This window comes from Magallana gigas, chromosome 4 (genome assembly GCF_963853765.1).
Source record: "Magallana gigas chromosome 4, xbMagGiga1.1, whole genome shotgun sequence".
Lineage (NCBI taxonomy): Eukaryota > Metazoa > Mollusca > Bivalvia > Ostreida > Ostreidae > Magallana > Magallana gigas.
This window is the reverse complement of record NC_088856.1, coordinates 43,977,120-44,003,377: the sequence shown is the minus strand read 5'-3', so window position 1 is coordinate 44,003,377 and position 26,258 is coordinate 43,977,120. Positions and strand designations below refer to the sequence as shown.

At 33.1% G+C, this 26,258-nt stretch overlaps 2 protein-coding genes and 2 non-coding genes across 6 annotated transcripts in view; 2 read left to right on the top strand and 2 right to left on the bottom strand.

The window, feature by feature from the left end:
• Window positions 1–3,513: 3,513 nt before the first annotated feature.
• Trnae-uuc (transfer RNA glutamic acid (anticodon UUC)) lies at window positions 3,514–3,585 on the bottom strand. Its single transcript has one exon. It is a non-coding gene; the product is annotated as a tRNA-Glu (tRNA).
• Window positions 3,586–7,401: 3,816 nt separating this feature from the next.
• On the top strand, window positions 7,402–9,039 carry LOC105332086 (uncharacterized). Its single transcript, XR_010713260.1, has 3 exons — window positions 7,402–7,441; window positions 8,024–8,113; window positions 8,961–9,039. It is a non-coding gene; the product is annotated as an uncharacterized protein (transcript).
• Window positions 9,040–12,931: 3,892 nt separating this feature from the next.
• LOC105332085 (FMRFamide peptide receptor frpr-18) overlaps window positions 12,932–26,258 on the top strand; it is a 35,265-nt gene continuing 21,938 nt past the window's right edge. Inside the window, exon 1 of one of the 3 annotated variants that reach the window (XM_066082543.1) lies at window positions 12,932–13,376. The gene's annotated coding sequence lies outside the window, so the exon portion shown is untranslated. Of the gene's footprint in view, window positions 13,377–25,818; window positions 25,934–26,258 lie in introns of those variants that run through there. The other 2 variants (XM_011434523.4, XM_066082544.1) reach the window with 2 other exon arrangements.
• Window positions 20,864–25,737, bottom strand: LOC117681429 (integrase/recombinase xerD homolog). Its single transcript, XM_066082545.1, has 2 exons — window positions 23,446–25,737; window positions 20,864–22,435 (listed from the first exon to the last, which is right to left on the bottom strand). Exon 2 carries the CDS (start codon window positions 22,364–22,366, stop codon window positions 21,440–21,442), a length of 927 nt encoding a protein of 308 aa, XP_065938617.1. The 5' UTR covers window positions 22,367–22,435; window positions 23,446–25,737; the 3' UTR covers window positions 20,864–21,439.

Sequence of the window (26,258 nt, the reverse complement as noted above, 5' to 3'; positions counted from 1 at the left end):
GCACACTCTGAGCAAACAGTGAGCGCACGCTTAACGGAATTTGGTGAACGCTTATTAAAGGTGAACGGTAAGCGAACGCAGAGCGCAAACGGAGCGCAAAGTGAACGGTGAACGATATGTGAACGTTATGTGGCATACTTGAATTTTTTGATAAATGCAGCTCAGAAGGCTCTTGAACTGGCATAATTATCCGGCATGACGTAATTTTTAGCATAAAATAAATATAGCTTGAGTCGAGTTTAATGTAGTGAAATTTGTCCAGTCTTAAATAAATCTAAAATAATGGCATGAAAATTGTAGTTGTCCCGCTTTGCCATTGATTCAATCGATGATCTGAGGCCTCGTCCATTGTACTTTACAATACAATTTGATTTTCAAGGTATTTTAAAGAGAGGGGAGTTTAAGAAAGGAGTGTTCAAAGCAAGGCACATTTTGGAAGATGTTTTATTAGTCAAGACAAGATTTATGAAGAAAATTAATACGTTAAAACACATTAAAAATTTGTCATTACTTTTCGGAATTCTGAATCTTGAAAAATCAAACAAGATAGAGGGCTTCGCTGGAAGGCTTTGGAATAACTGTTGAAGATTTGAAAAGTGAATCAGTAACTTGTTTTAAATGTACCAACTTACCTAGTTTCAGATTTGTTTAAAGTTGTTAAAACCAAGAAATAATTGAAAATCAAGGACCTATTTACGTGTAAATGTTTGACATCAGAAACTTTGCGATAAATCTCCAAACAGAAATTGTGTCATATCAGGGTGTAAAAGGGTATAAACAATCAAAATAAGAACCAATGTCTGGGAAAAGATGCAAGAAAGAAACTTCTGTTTTAGCTTGAATAAACAACGAAAATATACTAATACATTCTAACAACAAATGTTTAAGCTAAGAGAAAGCAGGTCTGCAAACAGTAAAAAGATTAAAACTGAAATCTTTCAATTAAGCAAGAGAAAAGAGTAACAACTCTTAAGGGATTGAAAAGTCAATAACAGGAAAATTGTAAGCGTCTTAAAATTCAAAGTGATGCCTATACTAAAAGACGAAGAAAGAGCTGTAGATTAATTAGCCGAGCAGAAAAACAAGTTGGAAGAAAAATGCAAAAAATAATAAACCGGAAGAAAGTGTTAACCACTTAGAGCAGATAAAATAACAAGATATAGACAATTTCGTCCACCTCTTTGATAACGTTTCAAGGAATTAAACATGAGAACCCCACTTATGTGTCAAAAAAAAAATTCACAAGTGTTGGTGTTTATCAGGTGTTGTTTGTAAAGTTTTCCAAGAAGATTAAAAAAAAGGTTGGGAAATCAGTTGATCGTTCTTCTCTCTCTCTCTCTCTCTCTCTCTCTCTCTCTCTCTCTCTCTCTCTCTCTCTCTCTCTCTCTCTCTCTCTCTCTCTCTCTCTCTCTCTCCCCCCCCACGGTATACTGAAGATACAAATTTAGCCCAAAATTGACAGTAATTCAGAAACAATTAAAATTCAGGGGGAAAGTGATATGAAATTGTAAACAAATGCAACTTCAAACTTCATATTGTGTATTTGACGTCACAGATACTGCAAAGAACACAATTATGACCACACACACAGACAAAGCATGACTTCAAAAACCGCAAAACAACTCTGACGCTTTCCACGAAATACTGGAGGACATTGTAATGTGTTGGTTCATTAATAGAGGAAAATGCTACTAAAAACAAGGAAGGGTATAAATTTCTTTCTGGTACATGGATCAAAAATACAATTACAGATAGAGATTCCACGGAAGAAAATTAAATGAGCTTCATGAAGAATACATATCAAACATTTTTCCCAGTGTAATTGGGAGCAAGGCAGACATGACAGCTTTGTCATAAAATATTTACGTTATAGTGTTAAAAGTAAGACACAATATTTTGAAATATTTAAGATTTAAAAATAGTAATACAGTTAATTACATAAAGTTTCAATCATATTTTGTTTTTCTTTACATGCGCAAGAATTTCGTTCAAAAACTTAACCCAAAGTTCTTCTTTTCCTTGCAATGTATTTTTTGGGGGGTTTTAATACCGAGGAATCGGAAGAGTACTGTCTTTTGTTTTATATATTTTAAACATCATTGGTACTTGAAGATTACCAATTAGATTTTATTTTTTCTCAATCAAGCTTCGCTAATTAATAATCAACGAAAATTCCGTTAGAAAATCCGGAATTCATTTGGATTTTTTGGATTTTACAATCTTGTGCATGTGCATTACATTCACGCTAAAACATGATAGGCTCTTTAGTTTATGTTTCCACAATATCACATTTGTATGGATAAACTCAGAAACGATATCACAAATACGTGTAAATTTTCATTGAAAATTGTCTTTTTTTCTGTTCATCAAAGGAAATACGGGAGATAACGCTAACTTAGTGCATTTAATATGAAAAAATCCCGAAAGTTTCGAATATCAACATGGTGTGTAAATTCGAAGCCAGTTAAAACGTTGGTGAAAAAGTGTTGAATTCTTCCAGTCCCTGATTCTTAAATTCATTAATATGAATTAAATTTTTGGGTGAAAGGTATTTACAGCCTCAAAATAGTTTGTTATAAATAATTTGACTGTTATTTTCAACGCATCTTCATTAATTTTCTCCAAAATCGTTTCCGAGTGATTCTGCAATTTTTTGCTACATTACGGGTATATGGGAGGCATTTTAATTGTGGTAAAGCCCTGTGCCGAGACACAGTTAGATTATTCTAACTACGCAGAGTGTAGTGAAATTAATAGCATTATCGTTGGCTTAAAGCTTGGTTATATAAATTTCAGCAATACGGTGTGTCAACGTATCTACATGTATTTCGTAAATGTCCTATATCATATGCAATGTCAACCCGTGCACGAACGGGTCAAAGTCTAGTCATATCTAATGACCGTACAAAGTCGACGGAAAGCGATATAAAACCTATTATTGTTCTACAGTGAACACACTTGACAAAAGTCTACCTCGCTAGAACCCATGAGACTAATTGAAACAATTCATTCCATACGTTGGTTCAACGTGTCACGCAGGTAATAGCTTTCGCTTGCTATGTGAAACACCTTGAAATTTTGATATATTTTTCATTTCTTAAGTATCAGCCTAGTATTGTACAAACTTCTTATTTTCATAAGATAGTTTTAAATGTATAATGCGTCTTTTGTTACGCTGATAGTAAACAAACTTAAAGGCTCTGAAATGAATGCCTGTCCTCGATTACTATAAAAAATCAGGAATTTTGGCTAAACCCCTCTTTGTTGTAAAGCTTCTTGCTTTTTATATACACTGATTTCAGCGCTTAAAATTGTTGATTCTTATGGTCTTTAGACGATGTGAGATACAAAAAAAATATGCTTGATTTGAATCTTCATTCTTTCACTTTACCGGGGCCCAACACTGCACTCGTTCTTTCGTTCGTAAGAGATTGGATTTGGATATAAGGTAATGTTATCGTATGCAGATGATTGCAAATAGTCACAAGTTAAAATTCTTTTAAAAAATATATGTTCCGATGCCGGGAATCGAACCCGGGCCGCCTGGGTGAAAACCAGGAATCCTAACCACTAGACCACATCGGAAGACATTGACTTTCAAATATTAAAATTTATTACTATGTTGATGTCCTGTGTAAAATAAAAGTTAAAAAAATATCAATAAACAACTTTGAAATGGTCTTTTATCATCAGGTTTTCATATACGAAAAATAACAGACTACAGGTTTTTTTAAGTACTTTTAACATCAGCAAAAAATGAGCAATATCCCCGCCCCCCCCCCCCCCCCCCCCACCCGGACAAAGACGTTAAATAAAACGCTTTGGTTATTTTTTTATCATACAATAATATAAATCATTATGTAGGGAGAGGGCTAAAATGGGCTGTGCCTGCTGCCTAATCCAATATACATGTATTATATTGAATAAAATATTGTTTAAATCAAATAAATACCATAATGCAAATGCATAATAGTTGTTACAGTGTCCATGCTGAGGGTTAGCAATAACCAGGCACGTAGCATCGTTTTTAAAAGTGGGGGGTCCAGACCCATCCAAAAAATCTTGACAAGCAAAAAAAAATGAAAAAAATAAAAAGGTACTTTAAAGTTTCCAAAAATCTTCAAAATCCTAGGTAGACTAAACTATACTTCAAAAAAAAAAATTCATCCCTACCAAAATGTTTTTCCCTCAAAATCATGAAATTCCTAATCCGTGATGGGGGGGGGGGGGGGGAGGTAACTTCAATTTCACTCCTCATTTCCTTATCTTCATATCAATTTTTTACTTACTTCCAAAAAAGTGGGGGGGCCAACTCCATTATAATTCATTTTTTTAAATGTAAATTTTAAAAAATTTGTTGCTGCGAGAAAAAAGTGGGGGGGCCAGCCCCCCCCCCCCCCCCTCCTCCCCCCCCCCCCCCCCCCCCCCCCCTCGATGCTACGTGCCTGTTAACGAGAGAGGCAAGGACGCGAAGTTTTTACATTTTCTTATAATATTTCTTACAATGCCTATGGCGGAAAAAAAAATCAAATGCAAGCAATAAATAAATTGTCTAAATTGATTTTTTCCCTACTTTATTCATTAGCTGAAATTTCAGCCATTATGTCAAATTAGAAGTCCACAACAGACATTGAGAAATCAATGAAAACAAATCAAGTTCAATTGTACATGTATCAGTGTTATCCATCTTGATTTACCTTACCCTGCCATCACTTTTACGCGTTTTAAATTATCGTTTTATGCCAACGTCTGTTACTCCTCAGTAATTAGTATTGAATAACGCTTTAGATAGGAGACGAGAGACATCAAATTATAAATTATCATTTATTGTGTATTGTTCCGCTGTTGTACAAAAATCTTTCCCCCCGTGAAATTGATGATTTACATGCAATTAATTCCCTTCTCTCCGGAAACATTTTTTTCCTTTGAGGATGGGGGGGGGGGGGGGGGGGTTAGAGCGGTTTGTGATCATTCCCGTATATGTTGGTTTAAAAGCAGGGCTACTCCAGTCTTTCCGAGTATTCTATCAGATATACGTTCCCTCGTTTATATTTTCATTTAATTTTTATATTATAAAAAATACGCCTATTAAGATCAAGAACACTTCCTCGTGTCAGATCTCATAACTTTTTATCGTTTTTGTTTCATGCGGTAAAAGACTGTCCAACTTGTACATGAAGCAGCTCTTTCGCTGTTTCATCCCCTTTCCTTTTGTGTCTCAATCTACGTTGCTCAATTAGAATTTGACATCGGTTTAGGCAGATAAAATCAAAATGATTAATCTATGAGCATCACGCAAGATGAAATGTATAGAATGATATTATTGAGAACAAATAGTTTCAAATAATTAGTTCGTTATAATTTATCAAACCATGCCAGGAACATCAACGTACAGGTAGATATAATATATTAACAACTTTTTATGATAATATTAACATTATATGACTGTACATATACATGCATAATAGAAATTGAATCCTTTCATATATTTATTTAAATTGATAAAAAAATGATACATGTATTCATTAATTAATTTCAATGAACTTAAGTCAGGCATTTATCGTGGGAATATGTTCTCTAAATTTATTGTTTTGTTTTTGACTGTTTCAAATAGTCTTCCAGCAAATGCATTAAGCGATACTTTCATCTCCAAATCTTTTACCTGTCGAGTGAGTAAGGTCCCGTAAAAGGACACACGATTTCTTTATACGATGTTTATTGCCTTTCTTCATAGGGTACCTCAGGTGTGAAATTCTTTCTTTTGTGTAGCGTGTGAAATACCTCTGAACAACCCTGAGAAACGTGTCAACAAAACTGATAGTTTTTTAAAGTGTTATTAAATTTCTAAAGAAACAAGACTTTGGACTTTTCGGTAGAGGATAACTATTTCTTTCTTGCGTCAAACAGTTGAAGATGTCGCTGGTTTCGTATGGAATATGCAATTGCGTAGTCATAGCTCAAAAGTCAGACAGATCTTGCCATTTCAAAGAGCCATGGCTGAGTTGCTGGCAACGAGATAGACAAGGCCTACGTCACATTGCTGTTCGACACAACTACCCAAAATCCACACGCTTCTTCAAATGGCTTTAATATGAATCAGATGTATTGACGTATTGTTATTACAATACTGTATACAAGGTTATATTTTCGCCCCTTGTAATTTTCGCCCTTCTACACTTTTGCACCGTCTTGAAGTCGCCCAATTACAGTTGTGTTTAAAAAAATAATATTATAAGACATTGGAATTAGCCCAGTCATAAATTCGCCCACGAGGGCAACGAGGGCGAAAAGGGCGAAATTAAACGGAGGCAAATATTTTCCCGTATACAATAGTTATTCATTCAAATCTTAATATATTGACAAATGTACAAGAACAAGTAATGGTATTGTATACATATAATTATGTAGCGTTAAAAAGTTTAATATAAACTGGCAATTAATACATTGTGTAAAATATTAATTTAAGGCAGTAATTACTTACGGATCTGAAATGATTTTACATGTTGAGTTGAATGATAAAAGATTCTTTGTTCAATCATTAAGAAGATTCATCAGATATACATCAAATTTATCACTGTTAAACTAATTTATAAGTGTTACTAAACTATGTGTACATGACTCAGTGACTCAACAGTTTTCCAGTTAGATCAGGAAACTTGAAAAAAACAGAGAAAGGAACTAGTTAAAACTGATATATCACGTATGTTTACATATTTGTAAATAATAAACAATTTCTCATTGTTTACTGTTTTCTGAAATGATGACCTTTTGACCGCTTGCTGATAAAGCCGTTTTGTACAATTTTCAGAAATAGATGTGCGATGAATCACCGCACAAACTATTATGTGCGTTTACTTTTATACACCTATTTGTTATTCGTTTAAAAATTATTCTATTTAGTTAAAAAATATTTAAAAAGCTTAACTTTTTATAGTTTTTATTTTTTTTCTTAAATTCGGATCTTATATGCAAGGTAAACAAACTGGAGAGTTCATTAGGGCTCTTTCCGTCGCGCTTCGATTGCTTTTTTATTTCTTTATAGCCATGTTATATGCGACAAATTGACAGATTTTACTACCTCTTGTCATTTCGATTATCATCTGTGGTAAACAACGCCAATTATGGGACATGAGACTTTACCTATCAGACCAAAAAAAAAAAAAACGAACGAAAAGATTATGGTCGAGAGGCACCAGTGGGTTAAAGGTTATGAAAATCTTCGTGGATCAAATATTCATAAGACTTTTTTTTCCAAAAAAAGTGTAAAATAATTTTTTAAGATAAATAAGGTGGGAGGTTATTTCTGTTTCTCACTTACGTGAAGACACATTTCATGATTTACTATGAAGTTAGCCCAATTCCTTAAATAAAGCCCCTAAGCGGAGACTATATATACAGGATGGCAAAGGTAAAACAGGTTTTGTGTATTAGAAAACGCAAGGTAAGTGTCACACACATATATTCACTGTTTACATGTTTTTACATATTTTCATTCAGTTTCATATAAAGCGTTTTATTTCAATAATTCAAATGTACAGAAAGAGGATTTTATAACTCTTAATTTTCTAAAATTTATAAATCTGTGTGAAATTGTGGAATATAAGAATATGTTATGTTTTTCAATCATTCTGTTTATTTCTATATATCAATGGTTTTAAAAGTGTGAAATTCCTTAACTATTTTTAATGGCAAAGACCCATGTACTAAGCTAATTCTTTTTATTGTAACATTTGGCATTGTTTATTTAGGATAAGTCATTTTGTGTCTTCTTATACTCATTTTTCTTTGATGTAACTAATTTCTTTGTTATCCAATATGTGTGAAGCAATTTACTGTCCAAACACTAGGTGTCATACATAAGACTCTTATTTACTCAAGTTGAGCCCCTTTAGCAAAAATGTAGTTCTTACTTAGTGTGAATTATTACTACGCGTTATTGTCTTTTTACTTACATTTTTCTAATCATACGCAATTGTCACTAATTTCATTGGTCAGTTTTTCAAGAACTAAATTTTTACGACAGGCGAAAGTTGGGCTATGCGCATCACTTACTCGATTGCGCTCTTCGAATAAACACCTTTACTTACCGCCCACTCTCTGCCTCTTTTTCAAGGTATGTAAAATTATGTACTATTGTACGTTTTTATATTGCGTAAACTATTTTATTTCATTTTATTATCAGTATTTTAATCTAATTAAGTGTTATTATCAGACAGCTCAATAGTTTTAGGAATTATATATTTTTTTCAATATTAATATTATGTTCATTAATTTGTATGTGTTTATAGGTAGTGATACTGTTCTTAAGCTTTTTATGGTCGCACGCATTTTCAAACCATTTATAATTTCAAAATTTTATTTCTTATACTGTAATTCCGTATTTAAATTAACTTGGTTAACTTAGGAGAACTCGGCACATCTCGGCGCTCGAGGTACGTTACGGAATCAGCCGAGGTTTGCCGAGTGCGTTCTAAACAATTAGAACTCTTTTATGTATGGAGATATGCTTTTTGTTATTCGTTTGCTAATCGTTCACGAAGCAAAGATGACGCGCAAAAATCCTTTTTTTAATACTGTGTAAGTGTTTTAATTTGTTTAACTTGAGTTAACTAATATTTCCTTTATGATTTTTTATACTTATTTATATCATACAGTTTAAGATCGTGCGATCATAGATTTATTAGGACTGACGTTATTAAGTCACTAATGTAAACAATTGTGATGGTATATTTTTAAGTCAAAAACTTTTATGAATTAATTTATTGCAGTATCATTTTATTTGTTTATAGTACTGTTTATTTTATAATTAACCACGGTCTCCTCATTTTACTGATCAGGTTTTTATTCATATTGTTAAACGAGACCGGGTTGTTTTATTATAATTATAATAATGACTGACTCGATTGCGATCTTCGATTAAACACCTTTACTTACTGCCCACTCTCTGCCTCTTTTTCAAGCTTCACGGACCCAACCTCTTTAGGATTGTCTAATGAAGTAGATATTGTCTCAGAAAGGATAAGGCAAAGATTTATATATATCTACCCAAACCGTCGAGACACAGTCAAATCAACCATAAGACAGTCAAGCAGAACAGTTGGGACAAGTGATTTCGGGTTAAGACATAAGGACATGTAAGATACTAACAATGGAACTTAAGGAAAAAAGCAAATTGCGGAGTAAATCCATTCCGGCCACAGTATCGGCAGCTTCCCGTGCTCCCGTCATCCTTGCTTTAAAAGAAAATGCAATCAGAAAAAGGCGGATTTGTGTGTATTTAAAATGTATTTTTGCTGCAATTGGAATGATATTTATGGTGTTAGAAGGAGAACTCTTCATATCGAAGACTATAGAAAAAAATACTCTACCGTCGGATGCCTTGAAAACATTGATCACAATATCCACTGCGATTTTAATCGTCTTCATAATTGTGCAATATGGATATCAGCGGAAGATCGAGAGGTTTTCCGGTCGGTCAAGGAGATTGCGGTGCTGTGGAGGGATTATTATAGAGATTTTTGTCTGTATCATCCATCCATATCCGGGAAGTGGGAAAATCCCGAAACCGTTACAAACAATGTCGAAAGAAAGTGCCGATTTAACACGTGATTTCGTTTATCTGGACGCTTATTTGTCTCTCTTTATGGTCTTCCGATTCTACTTGGTTGGACAATTTCTCTCCGAATGGCTCGCCTCAAAGCTTTATTCCAACAGGACGTTGGCGAAACATCTAGCGTATCTGACCAAAGTGAGGCTGAATTCGTCTTTCATGATTAAATATCTTCTCTATCTCTACCCCTTCCAGTTCGTGATAACGATCCTCTGCCTCGTTCTGATCGTCAACTCCTTCGCGATGCAGACATGCGAGTCCTACACGTTTCCGGGGTCGGAGATGAGTTCCTTCCTTAACTCCCTTTGGTTGGTCATGATCACCTTTCTTACGATTGGGTACGGTGATTTCTACCCCGTCAGCTTCTGTGGAAGATGTGTGTCCGCTGCCACTGGCTTTCTTGGGATTGGCATAACAGGTTTTGTCTTCTCCGTGTTTGTACACCATTTTGAAATGAATCGCAACGAGAAGTATCTCCTGAAGTTCTCGAATGAGGAGAAACGAAAACATACGAGAAGAGTAGCGGCAGCCAATGTTATAAAATCTTACTACCGGGCCGCCAGATGCAAGGAGGAAAAGGCGAAGTACCTGATCTGGAAAGAGAAGTTCTGGAGGGCAGCCAGTGAGATGCGAAGATCGGCCAAGAAATATGGAAGCTCCTCCGATATTGATTTAATTGACATTCAACAAATGATTCAAAGCGTAGAAAAGAGACAAAACGAAATTCTATCCATTCTCTCCGAGTTAGGCAAAAGTGTGAAGTCCGACCAAAATGCAAATACAGCTGAGGTTTTTGACATTCCCTTGTAATGTTTTGTATAATTACTGATTTATAGCAGAGGCAAAGGAAGACATTTATAACGACAGGTTATTTATATATTTTTATACCCTATACATGCATACATCTGTACAGTCGTTGATCGTTTTGCTGTGGAAAACTTACCTCATTTTCAGTAATCCACACAAAGTAATAAGTAATTATGAAATCAGAATTCACTGCATTGATAGTACCAGAGCACAAAATGTATAAAGTCTCATTGTATTGTATTGTTTTGATGTTAACTTTTTCATACTTTATTATACAGTCATGTGCATTTACAATCGATTTGACGGGTTTTTATCGGTTATATATTTACACGAATATTTAGTTTTTTTGATGTGCATATTTTATTGCAACTATATACATTGTATTTGAATCATTTTTAGTTTACTTAGTAACTATTTTAATTTTTCTTTTAGTTATATATATGCATTTATTTTTAGGGGAGGGGTATTATAATTGTTTATTTTGTGTTTGTTTAAATATAAAGCTACTTACAGATCCATCAACCCACACAATTAGAAAACTGTTAAACTGATCGATAAATAGTATAGGACTAACGCGCGATAGGATAGAATTAACGCACGATAGGATAGGATTAATGCACGATACCATAGGATGAACGCACGATACGATAGAATTGATACACGATAGGATAGGATAGGAATATTTTTTTAGTTTCACTGCTTAGATTTACTGAAATTCAATTTATGAAAATCATCTGCTTAATTTAGAGAATCTCTATTTATTCTGAACTTAAAAATACGTTAGCAAATTAAAGTACACTATTGCTAAGAACTCAGAAGTTAAAATGATTTCTTTGCGGGGGGGGGGGGTCGTCTTAATTTATTCACTAAAGTGTGTTTTAATCTTATCGCTTCGATGTACTTTCAAAGTTATATTAAATTATATACAATTATATATGCCAAGTTTAATGACTGTTTTTAAAGAAAGAAATGTTTAATGTGAATATTTGTTTATCAAGTTATAAGCCCTTTGGATCTTATACGTGTACAGTTTAATCTAAACGCATGTAATAGACTAAGTATCTAATACTATGCATTTAATAATGCAGTCCGTACCGGAATGTAAAATTAATGCCCAAGCTCGAAATATTATTTATATTACTTTATTGTATCAGTATACATGTATTTGAATTTATTTATCAGTATGTAGAATAGAAAAAATCAACATTCCGCATATGCATGCTTGTAGCGGTCTAACGCAATCGGAGACAAAAAATGAGACCCAAGTGGACAAATATTAATGTTTTAATTTTAAAACCTCTGATCAGATGTGAAAATGGTAATTTATATACTTCATTATTAACTGATATTAGAAATAAGGAACACTTTACTTTGTCACCGCTAATTAAATATGTCCAGTATTTAATCTTGTAAACAAACCTGCTGTTCATGTACATGTATGCCTCTTACTCGATGCTGTTTCGATTCCTTTTTCCGCATGCGCAGATCTACACACACTGATATCAATGTACAATATGTATTCTTTTACGCAGTTCATTACCCTTCCAAACTTTTGGTATGTTATCCAATGTAGCAGAAACGAATTAAATACGGCTTACATGTATATAAGATTTTCTGCAAGTTGTTTTAAAAAGTTTGCTATCTCATTAAAAATAATATAAAAAAGATCGCATTTACATACTAGCGAATTGATATCAATATTGTTTCAATTTTCTCGATGTTGTTTCATATTGCACATTGGATGTCCAATATTCTCAAACTGTTTATTTCAACAAAAAACCAATACTTTTGAGTAGCTTTACAGGAAATTTTGTATTGACACATTTCATGATGATGATGATGCCATACAACTTCTAGATTTGCCTCCGTCTTTTCAACACTCAAGACGAGATAACCAACCCTGGAAAGTGAAGCATTACTTACACTGACGTGCCAGAAGGAGAGTTGCCATTCAGTTGTTAACCAGTCCTATAGATAAGCACCACGCTCTCCTCCGATTTCCAGGGATAGCTGCTAAATATCCCATCAAAAGCTTCCTTTCGATGATCAGTCATGAACGAACACCATTACACAATCCCAAATATCTCATCTAGTAATATTGCAACTATGGATCGAGGATTTAGTTCATATATCTAAATGCACATGAATTGAAATGCTTTAGTCAAGGAAGCTGGATCGTCAACAAATTAACTCTAAGAGCTCTTAGAATTTTAATATATGAATTTTTAAACAATTAATAAACAATAATTTAGAAAAAAAGCTATATAATTTACCTTTGAAATTTTGATATTTCCTTATATTTGTATATGGAGCTCATTTTTAGAAGGAGATCAATACAGCTTACAATGGTGTCTATTAATACTTCTTTCATTTTTTGTTTATTTCTTTCTTTCCTTTTGAATCTAGCGTAAAGACAAACAAAGCAGTGTGAGTCTGCTGTGTATATAAAGCCTATCATAGCTTAATATTGAACTTGATTTTTTGATAAAATTTAATACATTTTCATTTCATCTGAGTTGATGTTCGCAACTGGAAGTCCCTCTTCTAAGCAGCTTAACAAATAAATTGATGCTAAAAATCTATTTTTAAGTATCTCAAGGACATACATGCAAAGCTAATTAACTTTCAAAATGACACTTGAAACTTACACCAAACCATCTCTTCTATGAAAATCAGACGATTGTTACCAATATCACAAATGGAAGACTTGATGAATCGGGGTGATTGATTCTTTTATGTCCACATATACACAGATACAATATGTTATCATAATTGTTACGACTTATAAGGAAACGTTAGCCTTCTAGTTATTGGTATTCCCGTTATCATATTTTATCGCTCCCGAGGAATCGACATTAATGCTTGTTTTCGGAGACACGATGAGGGATTCCCTGATTGCCAGTGAACTTTTCCTGCCCTCGGCGCTAAAATAACACTACGTTACTGCTACCTGAGTGTGGTGAGTTTTGAACATCATGTAGACCTAAAACGTATTGTGTCCATACTTATCTTTTTTATAGTCAATGCATTTTTACTAATTGTAATTTAGTATTTTTAAAAAATAATTGTCAGTCCTAAGTTATTGCTTCCATCACTTGATTTTTAATAAAAATACACATACATGTGAAAGAAGTACAGTTCGAATCGATGAAATGGAAAATATCCAAGATAACTTCCAAATTATCCCTTTTCACTCATTAAAGTTTACAGGAACGAAAACACATTTCTTACGGAGATTTATAATGGGATATGTTTACATCTTTTCTCCATTCGGAATACACTCGGAATACACTCGGAATACATCGCGCAATTTTTTAACGTTATCATCCGGGCTTATTAATGGCTGATGCATTGCAAAATCTCGGTAGACTTTCTATTTTTGGATGTGTATTGAAACCTGAAGCGATAGAGAGGGCGTGTCAAGACAGATATTCCGGACATTTTTCGTATTTTAGGATGAACGTAGTCTGAGCATAAAGGTATTTATTATTATCAAAATATCAAGCGAAAAGTGTTGGAAGCAAAACCTCGGGACAGAGTATAAATACATGTACATGTACCATTGATGACAAAATGCTTGAATATTGCTTTTTGTACCTATTTTTATTTATTTTATCATTTATTTATTTGTTCCCTGTTATACCTGTTCGGGATTTTCACCTACTTGCTTAAAACTACTGTCAAGTACTTGCTCTTTTATAAAAAATACAGAGGAAAAATCACTTAACTACAGATTAAATTGTAATCTCACTGATAAATTTGTACGAGGATAAAAAAACTTAATATACAACAATTTTTTAAATTTTTTTTTCAAGGTTCAAAATTTTTATATATGCATGTATAAATTTATAATTTGACCATTTACAACATAAGTGTATTAAGAAATCGGATAATAATATAATTGGAGAGAGAGAATGAGAAAGAACAAGAGAGAGAGAATGAGAAAGAAAGAGAGAGAGAGAGAGAGAGAGAGAGAGAGAGAGAGAGAGGCCGTCCATCAATAAACTAAAAAGATTATTTTGTAAGACAATGAGTGGACATAAAAATGTTGGAAATCTATCTTAATGTTGTATGATAAAGTTGACGTGTCCCTTTCTTTTTGAAACAATGAGTCATCCACTTTTTGATTTACTAGTCATTGTTTAGTTTGTTTATTGTTCTTCGCATGATCATTACATAAACTTCAGCAGAAAAAAAACAACAACAACAAATAAACGTGTCCTTTGTTGAATTATTTAAGCGAAACATGTGCATACAGTACATTTGATATTGCCAGAATTGTCCAGTCTACATATTTTTTTTAGTCCTGGGCCACACGTTGGGCATTTATTTGATCGCACATACATGTGTATCTAATAAAATAAATGAATATATATGGTGTTTTCTGAAAAGGTTATAAGGTTGATGATTGTACAACTGTTCGGTTGGAACACTTTATACTGCTTCACGGCTTATACAGGATTGACAGCCTAAACACAAGTTCACTGTTACAGTAATACTTGTTAAGAGTATTGATAATTTAGTTTTGAGTTCTTTAATTTTGTACATGTGCGTCAACTGACAAACAACATAATTCAATATGAAAATTTGATATATGACCAAATAAATTAGTATCTTAGTATCTTGATGACAAAATAAAATGATGAGCTCTACGAAATCAATCCTGATAAATTATGTAAATCCGATTTTTGTTATGGAGATCCAAACCCATAAAACTCAGTTTGAATTTTCCCCGTATAATGGAAATTTGTATTTGTTATGGATTCATCTGACACATGCAATCATATTGGAATTCAGATAAACAGATCCCAAAAACGTATGCTCTTTTCCGGAATACGTCTCTCCAAATGATGCAGTATTAAATGGCAAATCAGATAAGAATCCTGATCATTTTTTTATGATATTCATGACAGCATTGATGCATCCTTGTCGTTAAAGCAATGGCGGTGTTGTGTCTTGGAATAGTTATTGGACCAGCCTTGTAACCTGATTCCAAACCAAGGTTTGCCACTATCTGGTGAAAAATAAGCGTGATGGATGGTGGGAGATAATTAGGGCTCGTGCAACGTGGCAATGAAACATTGAGAAAACGATACACGACCTTCAATATGACATTTTATTTTTCATCATGTTTTTGAATTATGCATTGTTACAGAAAACTCTATCGTCATTCTCATAAATATCTCTATCGTTTTATCGGTAAAAAAAAGATTATGATGCGCGAACGCTGTGAGCATTATTTTAATTATCTTCTTAATTTACTTTATTTAAATGATTTGTGAAGCTTCAGTATAACTGATTCCCACATTTACGTTGATAACTTGTAGGGGAGGGAGTGCAATTAAATGAACAACAAATTATAAAAAAAAATTCTTCAAGATAAAGTATCATTTTGTTTCCAAAACTTTCTTTTGTGTCGTGAGGGTTTGTTCAGTTGATATCAACATTCTCAACTAGTCGTTAGTTTAAAGAATCAATTGAAAACCTAATCAAGATTACCATTACATGTATGCATATATAATTTCTTACATTCATGTATATATGTACATTTGTATTAACTAGACGATGTTCTGCAAACCAGGAAAATAGTATAGCAAACCAAGTTTCGCTACGATTTTATTTCGCGATTAACTGTTGATAAACTGGTTCAAGGTAACTTATTTTTGCGATCTGGATTACAATATTTTAGAAAACAAGAGGCCTATAGGCATTAACGGTCACCTGATTACCATAGCCCATACACAAACTTGTCAAGTACTTATCCCCAAAATGGCAATTAAGCATTGACCTTGTAGTTCTTAAGAAGAAGTTGAAAATATAAATTTGTTAATGCACGCCGCACAGACGTCCGACGACGGACGAAGACCGATTGCACTGGATCACCTGAGTGACATTTGAGGACTAGATCACGGCGAGAATTTTACCTCGCAAAAAGTTCTCACGTGAAAAAAGTAGGATTACAGCATCACCTCACATTCAGTTGACTGAATTACTACATGTAAGGTTCATCTTATGCTAAAATTTAAGTTCAACTCCAGTGTAAGCTTTTATGAAAGATAAAAAGCTAAGCTCTGGCCCGGGGCCATAAAAGTTAGACGAGTTCACTTTTGATCTCAGTCTCACTTTTCCACTAGATATTCCTTTTGTTAAAGCGAGACTGAGACCAAAAGTGGGATTTTGCAGAAGACAAATAGGTCCAGGGGATGTATGCCTGTTGCACATTGTAGACGGAAACCATTGAAGGAACAAACAAAAACTACAACAGTAAAGTATTTAAAACACACTTAGCCATTAATATTGATATTTTATACTACTAAATCCCATTAAGTTATCTTTTGCTTCTTAAAGTCCTTGAGTAGAAGTTTGAATAATTTTTCTACGCTGTGTCTATATGATTAGCCTAGTACACTTCAAATGACTGAAATGAAGTGTCCTTATTACATGTACAAAATGTAAGAAGGGTGAACCGATTATTCGATTTTTTGAAAATCCTGAATAAAAGAAGAAACTATTTTTTTTAAAATGGTTCGTTAAAGAGATCGCAAAGCATTGATATTCATTGAATAAAACAAACTTGAGTGCTGGATAAGACGAAAGTTTTCTTTAAAACAACTGATCAAACGACTCTCAAAGAGCTCTCTATTTTAGTTGTTACGGTAATACAATACCCTTTCTCGTATCTATGATGTCAATATTCTGTATGCATCTCATCATTGTTGGGTACATTTAATCATATGAACATTTTTTTTGGATTTTGTTCCCCATCAGAAGGTCTTTAAGTTAGTTTAGGGCTATTTTAAAAGTCTGATTAAAATTTACAGCTATTTTACTAACCAAACACATCAAGACATCCAATGAAGTTTATAAGTTCAAAACAAGCTGGATACAAGTAATTTCTAGATAGGGAATTATATCTTATGAAATAATTTACTTCTTTTATGATTTTGTCTATTTGAACAATTTTTCCAATTGTGTTCTGCATCTGTCATTTTTTGTCAGCTTTATGGTGGATTACACAGTGAATATGACGCAATATACTACATCACAGTCTGGGCATATTTCGAATTAAATTTAACACATTATACAAGTTATTGCTTATTACTTAAACTTTGTATCTTGTACAAATTTGTTTATCACATTAAATTTGTTGGACACACGATCATGTAAATGCATAATGTTGACTTGTGATTACTTCTGTTTCATACCACAAGTTAAGATTTCATTCAGATGCATAAGTTAAAAATAGTGTTTAATTTCTCTATTTTTTTTACGTATGACATCTTTATACATGTACATCAAATGCTACACAATATCAGGAAGTCAGTATAGTAAAACGTATCTTGCATAAATCAGCTGAAATAATCATCGTGATGGTTCTCAAATGAAATATCGTATGTTGCGATTGCCGTTTTAAGCTGTAAACTGCTCCTTGGGAATAGTTTTTGGCGCTCTTGTAAATCCCTTTACTTCAAAGATGAAACATTCTGGAAAGATGAAAAAAAGCTGAAATATGGGCCCACACAGATTAGAATATATTGCGTCAGCCCATTAATGTCTTCCGTTCTTCAATATTTTAAGCTCATCAAAGTATTTGAGTTGTGTTACATAGATGCATTAAGATAAAACATGTATGAATTTCACGGAAAATATCCCTCAACAAAGAGCCGTACATCCGGGTTTTTTTTCACGGACTGTGAATTTTGCGAACCTGTTAATCTGAATTGCTTTCTTTGCATTGGACCTTTTGTATTTTATAAATATTTCAACATTTATTGTGTATTGTTCAATGTAATTTCTTTTGTATGAATTTGGTTTTTTTCTGTGTTTTGGATTTTTTAAATATGTTTGAAAGAAAATGTGAACCGTCTCTTAAATTGATAAAAAGGGGGAAAAAACACTTTAGCGCAAACATGATAGCCGATATAATGCAGTTTAAAGTTTTGATGAAAAAAGTAACACTAAAAAATACAAATATTTTTTAGAAGCAAAAATTCATAAATGGCTAAAACCTACAGCGCATGTCAAGTTTGTCTTTGTAACGGTTTCCGATCCTTTGATTTTAGAACTATTTCAACCTTGGACTATCGGGTATTTGTATTTTTTCTGACGTCAAAACAAGTTTAAAAAATTACGCTGGTTTTAAGTGAAATATACACATTGGTAGACTTAGCTCAAAAGCCAGACAAAATCTTGTTGACTTCAAACAGCCATGACTGAGTGGCTAGCAGTGAAATTATTAGACTTTCGCAACATTGCTCTAAACACAGCTACCCAACGTCCGAACTCTTGGTTATATGGTTCTACTGCAAATCTAGGTATTTTTAACTGAACCTCTGTTCCATAAACAAGTGATAGTCATTATGATAAATAATCTTTTTACATTATTGTTCGTTAAACAATCTGTGTATCATTTCCTATGCGAAGCGTTTTGCTTTTGAAGCAAAGATAGGATTGACAAGTATGACCCCGCTTTCTCTGATTTTTTACACACTGTTGTCTAATTATCTCTAGTATTTCCCATGGATATAATTGCCTCGTTAGCACTAACGATTCACATTAGATTTCATTCTAGCCGATGCCACAAGGTCAGGATAAAAAAAAATCAAAAGCATCACGATGTCAAAGCTTCAAAGAGAGATTAATGGCCAATCAGATAATGCAAAGTGTGATAGTAAATGCACTCATTAGCACTTGATGAAGGTCTGTTGAATGATGAAGCTTTTTTAAGATTCTCTCTCTCTCTCTCTATCTCTCTCTCTCTCTCATTTTTATATTTTGCACATATTCACAATATGAACTCTTGTGTTAGAAGTAGTATGAATTTGTCAATTCATTATTAAATTATCATCAGGCATTTTATATAATAAAACACTTTAAATGATTAATGTACATTCTACCTTGACATTGGTAAACATATATGAATAAAACTCGTAAACATTTATTTCTATGTGACACCTTGTATTTTAATAATTTTGAAATTTGGTTAACTTAAGATTGAATTTAAAAACATAATTGATTTGTTTCTCAACAGCTCCTGTTAGAAGCAAAAAAACAAAAACAAAACAAAAAAGAGCAAAAAAAAAAAAAGAATAAAAAAAATAAATAAAATAAAAAAGTGTGTAGCTACTTAAGTAGAGAAAAAATGTTGAATGAAATATTTAACAAAAATAGAGAAAGTTTCGATTATAAAATGTGATAAAGGTCTAGTATATGTTATACCTTTTTTCTAAACTAAATATTTTGTAACTAACAACTCCCTCGGTACAATCCTACATTATAAACAATTTTCTTAAAAAATACATTATTGTTACATGAATCGATTGTCAAATTTATGATGAGTATAAACCGGGATCGATAGTTTGAAGTCTTTATAAATAATTTTGTTGTTGTTTCAATTTAAAAACCAATAGTCGAAATTAGTTTTAGCGTAAAGTTAATCTGAATCTTTGACACTATCAAAATAAAAATGCTCTATGTGTGTTTAATGACACGCATGAAATTATTGCTGTTAAATAGAAAAAAAGAACTTGGCTTTAAAATAAGGCTTCAGATTAAAACGTTCGGTTGATGTTTTGTAGCAATTGTACTCTTGTTATTAATTTTAATTTCGTGTCAACTTTGCAAACCCTTCATCCTCAAAAATTTGTTTTTGCTAGTGCCTTATTAATTGATCTAGATAATAGCTAGAATGAAATAGGTGGGGGGGGGGCAGGACATTGTAAATTTCCAGAAAATAGGCCTCGGAACCCCTCCCCCCTCAAGCAAATGAAATATTTAATATGCTTAACTGTTTTTTTTTCAGTACTTCACTTAGTCTGATAAACAATAATGAACATTACGCAAATGTACTGAGCACTTCCTTTCGTCTGTTTCCGGTCCCAGATTAGAATTCCACGTCTCAGCCAGATATCAAAACTAACAAGAGGTACTTAACAGCTAAACAACTAAAAAAAACCCTGATCTATAATAATAAAGTTAAAAATGTTTTTTTTTAAATCTGTCGTCACAAGATGTACTCCAAAAATTGTTTAACATAGAAGTGATAACTGGAAATTTTCTTGACTAGTAAAAGTTATAATTTCCATTATTTTTATCTTCATTAAAAATGCATTTTTCTATAAAATAATACATGTGCAATGTATATTAAAAGAAGGACCTTTTTGTTGCTGTAGCAACAGGAGTCTAATTATTATAAGTAATGCATTATGAATAGAGAAATTTCATATTTAAAAAATGTTCAGTAAGATTGGCATTTAGCCTAATGTGTTTTGTTTGGGTAAAATTAAGCTCTTTTTTTTTCGACACTTCTGTTGACAAAAGCTAAAAGAAGTATTATACAAACTATCGATTTTTTAACCCTTCATGCAGAACACAGTTCTCCTTTAAATCCATTCATTACTTTCCAAATGAAAGCTGAATACTATGATACTAGTAAATAACAACACATTGTGTGGAATTAGCAACGACACGCTGCAGCTATTTAATATTTGGCATATTAAATGTACACACACATAATTATGGCATAAAGTTGGATCACATGATTTATTTATTTTAATAAAACAATTCTGAAAATTTAAACTTTCCGCTGTACGTGTCGTCCTAAACTGGTATTTAACACCTGAGTAATTCTTTATATAGCCTTGCTAATAAACCGGTTCTTAAGAACCAGGTGACACAAACAGGTATTCGAATGAAAACCTTATATATCCGGATAATTAATTCATTATTATACCAAGTAGAAATTGATTTCTGTCTAATTCGTCCCTCAAACGAAAGAAATCATATTTCTCCTTTAAATCCATTCATTACTTTCCAAATGAAAGCTGAATACTATGATACTAGTAAATAACAACACATTGTGTGGAATTAGCAACGACACGCTGCAGCTATGTAAATATAAAGAACGGGGAACTAATGCTACTATTAATATACGATATAATAACGTAATCCAACTTCATATATATTCAGAAAAATCAATACAAAAAGATACAATATAATCAATAAACAACATGATTACAACTATTATAAACCAAGTTCTTTGGAAACACTTAAACGTTCACTAAGCGGATCCTTGACATATCCATCCTTAGCAGATTCCGAACGCCAACGTCCATGTCTCTTGAATATCCTGTCCGGAATTCCCCTCACTGCCGACGCAGTCGCTCCACCTGACCGCAAACTGTGAAGTCCATAAACTTTGATGTTATCTACAATTCCTGTAAATGCTCCGATGAATAATTCACGAAGCCTGCTGTAAGACAGAGGTTTTTCACGATTACGCAACCGGTAACCACTTCCCGATTTCGAAATAGCACAAAATACATATTCATCTGAATCGTCTTGAATCCCAGCTAAACGAAGATACAATTCAAAATTAGAAACAGGACACATATATGAAAATGTTCTTGCTATAACAACTCTTGTACCGTCTCTGTAGATATCAGTCTTACTAGACTCGATGAATATTTCAATATGATCAGGTAAAAATTGAATATCAGATCTCTTGATATTTATGAGTTCGCTGCTACGTAAAAATCCAGCGAATGCCAACAAGACCATACAAATGATTCTTTGATTATAAAGATTATTACATTCAAACAGTTTCAAATACATACAACGTAAATTTTCAACAGTTATTGGTTCTTTCTTTTGAACAGATTTTGCCACTATACGTTTCCCACCTTCCATAATGTTTTTAACAAACTGATTGTCAGTCGGAGAATTGAATCCCACAAGATCATGAGCCCATTTGATTCCATAGAATGCGTCAACAATAGGGGATGGAGAGTTTGCCCGTTGAACCAAGCATGCTAAATAAATAGATACATGTAAAGGTTTTGAAGGAAATAATTCACTTTCCTCGATTCCTTGTTCTTTTGCCCACTTCTTAAATCTCAGGAAACTGTTACAATATTTGTTTATAGTTGAATCCGCTCGTGACGCTTGCATAATCCCAGGAAGTGCATACACTTTTTCACGCAACTTTGAAGGCAACTGAATCAAATCTCTTTCAAATACCTGAAAAAAACAAATTTGTAAAGGAACACCAATAAATATTTTTTCGCTTTGAAATTATCTACCGAATATGTATAAAAATACATATATTTATATCTACATATCAGCTTAATTAAGATATTCAGCACATTTTCTTCAGAAATGAAGATATCAGTTTGATAAAAAACCAAACTTGCCAAATGGCAAACCACAAATGTGGTGAAAGAAACTTCAGTAAATCCATAGTGATAAAATATTTATCTCTATTACAACATAGCGCAAATTGCCTGATATTTCTCATACAAGTTTATGGGAAATAATTCCCAATTAATCAATAAAATTTGTTTATTTTGAAGAATTTAAAACTGCCGAAAAACAATTTTGAAATCAAACTCTGAAATCAAAAACAAATGCAAGCATTCTAAACTTTAAATCTTCTTTACCAAAAATACCAGATCCGAGTTTACCACGTGTGTAAAACTCCTTTGCTACTGGAAGATCCTTCCAATCTACAATATGTGACCTGTAAACTTCAGAAATTAAAATTGGCCAAAAGGCTGATGATTCCCATAGCGGAACTACTAATGTTCCATATCCTTTGCATTCGTTCAAATTCTCCAAAACTCTTGGAATAAGATAAAATGGCGGTACGATCCATGCATTCAAACCTGTCCAATTAATAGTAAATGCATCAACTGCATACGTAAAAGGATTCCAATACCTGGAACAAAATTTATCTACCTTTGCATTGTAATCACAAGCAAATAAATCAATATCATACGGACCCCATTCCCGTGATAGGTCATCAAAAACAGTTTTCACGATACCCCAATCATCAAAGTCGACAATTCTGCTCAAATAATCTGCTTGCTCATTGAGTTCTCTTGGTATCCATTTAATTTCAATACCAATCTTATATTCTAAACAAATTTGAAAAATGTTCATTGCAAGATCTTGTAAGTTATTTTTCATACTCCCTTTTTGAACAATGGAAACAACATTTGCGTTGTCTGTAAACCATTTTGTATTCTCACCTTTGAGAAATTGTACAAATGACCGAAGAACTCTATCCACCGCGGCCAATTCTCTCCATGTGGAACTCATAATTCTCTCAGATTCTTCCCATAAACCATGAGAAACATTTTTACCTGTCCGTACGCAATAACCGCCATAACCAGTATCACTTGCATCTGTGTACACTACCAGATTAGAACTTGGTTTAACTTTCATATCCCTTCTATTCAACATATCTAAAGACGATTTCCAGAAACTTATCTGTTTTTTACTTTCCTCAGAAATTAAAATCATGCTATTCCATGTTGGAGCAGACACAATGTCAATACTAAGACATTTGGTCATTAACTGGGCTACACTTCCGATAACAACAGACATAGATATGATTTGTCCAACTAAACTTGCTAGTCGTCTTACCTTTATTCTGCAATTCTGGTTCATAAAATGCTCAATTTTGAAAATTGTTTTTTGAATCTTAAATACACGCTTTTCAGGAATGTAAATTTCCCCCATATTACAATCCAAAACAACACCAAGATACTCGATAACTTGACAAGGGATCCACATGGACTTTTCCACTTTAGGCACAAAACCTGAACAAACTAAATCATACTGTACCTCTTTGGATATTTTGCATGCTTCGTCATACTTACTATGGCAGCCAAACCCATCATCTAAATACATAAGTACAGTTTTACCTTCTCTACGCCATTTCTTAACTAAGGGTCGTGTGAGTTTAGTAAAAATATATGGCGCAGATGTGAGACCAAATGGCAAAACATTAAAACAGAAATATCGATCTTGAACACCAAATTTCCATGAAAATCCTAAATATTTTCTATGGTCAGGAAAAATATCTATATGGTGATATGCACTTGTGATGTCAAATTTAAAACACCAACTATTTTTATTTGTATACATAAGAGCGGTTCTTATATCGTCATATTTCACAGACTGTTTCCATACATGCTTATTAACTTCCCTTAAATCTAATATAAGCCTTCTTTTCCCACTGGAGTTCACTGAAACAGAAAGAGGATTAGTAACCAAAAAATCTGTATTTTGTTCGGATATCAAACCGTTTTCTAATAGCTCCATTATTGCTCCCTGCACGAAAACATCTTCCTGTAAAGCAGATTTATTATTATGCGAAAAACTCTGCTGTGGTAAAGAATAAAAAGGTATTTTATAACCATCCTGAATAGTATCTATGATATAATGACAAGCATCAATGCATTTTCAAAATTCAATATTTGATTTTAATCGCCCTCTAACAGAGACTTTGCCACCTTCTTTATACTCATAGCATTCGTTAAACTCATCAACACAACTTTTTCCATCATAATACTTATCTTTTATCAAAGATGATTCTTTAGACTGTTTAGCCTCTCTATTTAGCGGACTTAAGCTCTGGGCATTCTTTTCTTTGGTGATTGGGTTTTCCGCAGTGGAAACAGCCAATGGGAAATCTGGATGCAGCTGGCATGATGGGGAAGCCAAAGGGCGTTGGGCCACGAAAAGGCTGTCTAGCTGAAAAAGGAAAATAAGGAGCACTGCTCCTAACATTAGAATAGCTACTCTTAGATTTCAGTTTTTCTTTTTGCTTCTCCTTTTCTTTCTTTTCTTTCATGGCTTTATTTTCCGCTTTAAACATTCGTTTTTCGTCATCCGAATCATCAGCCAATGGATTGGTTACATAATTTTTCACTGTACTCCACCCACAAGGTGATGCATCAGCCATTTTGATAAGTTTGTTACGTTTATTACAAAGTTCAACTGATTCATGAATAAGTTCCTTGCAATAATCATATTTATTGTTATTCAAGGCCCACGAAGCCTGCGTCAACGTATCAATAATCTTCTCGTTATGTTCAAATTGATCTTTGTTACCTGGATGTTTCCAGACTATCGCTTGTTCTGACTTTAACTTCTTCACTTCAGACGATACGGAGGAAGTTGCTCCCTGTAATTCTCTTTTAAAATTATCAAGTTGCATTGCCATAGTATTCTCCATGTCCATTTTCTGTTCATTCATTTTGTTGAGAATGGCTTGTAGCATGTCTGCCTGAGCCCCGCCCGACATCTCCTCGTTCTGCATGCCGAATTTAAACTTTCCGCTGTACGTGTCGTCCTAAACTGGTATTTAACACCTGAGTAATTCTTTATATAGCCTTGCTAATAAACCGGTTCTTAAGAACCAGGTGACACAAACAGGTATTCGAATGAAAACCTTATATATCCGGATAATTAATTCATTATTATACCAAGTAGAAATTGATTTCTGTCTAATTCGTCCCTCAAACGAAAGAAATCATATTTCTGATCAATTGGAAAAGTGTGAGATAAAAACTGGAGAAAATCGCTCGATCACTTATAATGTTTAGGCAATGTCTAGGCGAGCCAAGTAAATAGACGATGTTGTAAAAAAGGAGTCTAGAGATTTGAAGAAAAAACATTCCAAAGTGTGTTAAATGGAATATTGAGTTACCAGGAAAAAACCCTGAAACAGTAAGTACTCTGACTATTAACAGCTAAATATATTAAAACTGTGTCGAATATCTATTGATAAACGATCTGTGTTCTCAACATTTTTACTACAGCTCATTAATTAAAATTACACGTTAATGATCCAGCGCACTGAAAAAAAAAATAATAAATGTTCGAAAACGGTGGCCCTTTTCACAAAAAAAAAAACTTATAACTAAGATAAAAATTTCACAACCCTGTAAGTTTTCGTTTAATAGAGATATTCTTTTTTTTCTAAAATATTATTTACAATATTGTCAAAAGTAAAAGTAAAATAAGAATTTTTGTGATATTTTACAGCGTAGAT

What these genes read in the sequence shown, in the direction of transcription:
- LOC117681429 (XM_066082545.1), bottom strand. Translation starts at nt 22,366, where the DNA reads ATGCAAGCGTCACGAGCGGATTCAACTATAAACAAATATTGTAACAGT.